We start from the raw sequence: 2,281 nt of genomic DNA, 5'->3' as shown, positions 1-2,281 counted from the left end.
TATCGATCGCATGTTGTAGTTTTGCTGCTCAACGAATATTTTAAAATTTTGTGGTATAACAACTTTTTCATCAAATTTGCGAATTTTTCTAAGTTTGTTACGGTACACCGGCTAATGGAAAGTACTCGGGGATAAAATCTATACACGGTTCGATTTGTGTATTGATCCCCTATTGATGACATATTTTAGTTTTTAATTTTTATTTGGATATTTAAAAATTTCACAAATATATCAATGAGTTTGTTATGGTTTGTTATCTTTTTGTTTACGTTTTTTATGTATTTTCTTCTTTGTTTATATTTTTTTATTTACTTATCCACGTGTATACACAAAAAAGTACCTTTCCATGCAACTCTGAAAAAAAGTTTGATAAAGTTGAAAAAAGTTTGTTAAAAAGTTTGTTTTCTTCATAGAGATTGTTTTCTTTATGTGCGTAGTTTCTATGTGTGGACATTAAAGAAACTTCAAAAGAGAATAAAGAAAAAGTTTCTCAACAAAAGTTTCATAGTGTGGACCAAGTCTAATAAAACAGAACAAGTTTCCGAGTACGAGAAACTCCGCATTGCGAGAGAGATGAATGATATTCTTGCTCTTTCACGCAAAATCCAAAGTTTCCCCAAAAAAAGGTTTCTAGTGTGGACCGGCACTAATTGATTAAATACAATTACATTTTCATCTCTAGTTAATGATATCGGTTGATATATAGGTTTTTGCCCGTGACGTCTCTGTATACCCTGTGTTTGGAAGGGTACTACAATACGTTTGTATTGATTGTCACTCAGAAAATGATCAATTGACAAGTTTGAAAAAATTAGTAATCAGCTGTTGAATTGACTTTACCTTATAAGTACACCCTGTTCATCTATTGTGAATTGTCCTTACTTTTTTAGAGTACATTCTTTTTTATTTATTTACATTTATTTTTTTATATCCTCGTTTCAAATATTTATTTCAATGTTTTATTTTATCTAAAAAATAGATAAAAAACATAATGTTTAAGGAAAGTTTTAAATATTACAAATCAAAATGGCCAGTGCCAGATTTCAAAGATGTTATCGATTTTAATAATAATTCCAACCACACAAAGGTAAACAACATCTTGAGTATGTTGTTTTTTGAAAATAAATAATTTATATAATTTTTATGCGGCAGATAGAGGATTTGCAGTTGAAAGACGATTATGCACAATTGGGCTTACCGCTAGGCATGAATCCGTTACACAAGTGGCGTTTGTTTAGGCTCGTAGAGCATCCGGGTTTAATTGTTATACGTGATGCATTCACCGCGCACGGTCAACGTTATTGGATGGCTAGGAGTCTTAAAGATTATCCAAAATATCCCAATAGAGTTAATTTAAATGAACGACTTTTCAATAAAACAGTTTTGGACGATTGGTGGTCTTCTTTGCAACAGTGCGATGATAAGGACGAAGCGAGGCGTATGAAAATTTCGATGCGTTGGACTACCCTCGGTTATCATCATAATTGGGATACTAAGGTCTATAGCGAGGAATTGCATACAGAATTCCCTGAAGATTTAGCACGTATGACAAATTTCTTTGCCAATGTTCTGGGCTATGACAACTATAAGGCACAAGCTGCTATAGTTAACTACTATCCTATTGGTACTACCTTGGCCGGTCATACAGATCATTCGGAACAGAATCTAGAAGCTCCTTTATTTTCATTCAGGTTGGTTTTTAATTGCAAATAAAATGGTATTTATTGACCATTTTTTTTTTGTATTTACAGTTTTGGGCAAACCGCTATATTCCTGATTGGAGGCAAAACGCGAGAGGAGAAACCCTCTGCTTTATTTTTAGAAAGTGGTGATGTGCTGGTCATGTCAGAGCAATCTCGTCTGTGTTATCATGCCGTACCGCGAGTTATGAAAGCTCGGCAAGAGACTTGGAATATTCAAATGCCAACACCTACACAGAACCAAGAAATAATAAAAATAGACACTTTACAACCTGCCAAAAAATTACGCACTGATATATCCTTTTGGAATAACAATGAAGTAGAAACAGCTTTAGCATGGTCAATGGATCCATTGGTGTACGAACAAGTGAGCAATGAATTACATTGGCTGCCCTTTAAGAATTATCTGCACGATTCACGTATTAATATTAATGTCAGACAAGTTTTAAATAATCAGCAGCAATCTTTAAGTTGCTGAAGCCAAACTGATGGATGTTAATCTTATATACTGGTTACATATAGATACAATATTTGTGTATATTTTATTATTCGTTTATTATATGAAACAATTCAGTTACAAA

General features: G+C 33.0%; 1 protein-coding gene across 1 annotated transcript; it reads left to right on the top strand.

Annotated features, from left to right (window-relative positions):
- Nucleotides 1–804: 804 nt before the first annotated feature.
- LOC111685993 (nucleic acid dioxygenase ALKBH1) lies at nt 805–2,281 on the top strand. Its single transcript, XM_023448285.2, has 3 exons — nt 805–1,087; nt 1,153–1,691; nt 1,752–2,281. The coding sequence occupies exons 1-3, from the start codon at nt 992–994 to the stop codon at nt 2,176–2,178; spliced, it is 1,062 nt and encodes a 353-aa protein (XP_023304053.2). The 5' UTR covers nt 805–991; the 3' UTR covers nt 2,179–2,281.

This window comes from Lucilia cuprina, chromosome 3 (assembly GCF_022045245.1).
Source record: "Lucilia cuprina isolate Lc7/37 chromosome 3, ASM2204524v1, whole genome shotgun sequence".
In the NCBI taxonomy this organism is placed as follows: domain Eukaryota; kingdom Metazoa; phylum Arthropoda; class Insecta; order Diptera; family Calliphoridae; genus Lucilia; species Lucilia cuprina.
Note: the sequence above shows the minus strand (reverse complement) of the source record. Positions and strands in the feature narration are given on the sequence as shown.

What these genes read in the sequence shown, in the direction of transcription:
- LOC111685993 (XM_023448285.2), top strand. Translation starts at nt 992, where the DNA reads ATGTTTAAGGAAAGTTTTAAATATTACAAATCAAAATGGCCAGTGCCA. An exon ending in ATAATTCCAACCACACAAAG is followed by an intron (nt 1,088 to 1,152) that starts GTAAACAACATC and finishes TTTATGCGGCAG; the next exon opens with ATAGAGGATTTGCAGTTGAA. An exon ending in GCTCCTTTATTTTCATTCAG is followed by an intron (nt 1,692 to 1,751) that starts GTTGGTTTTTAA and finishes TTGTATTTACAG; the next exon opens with TTTTGGGCAAACCGCTATAT.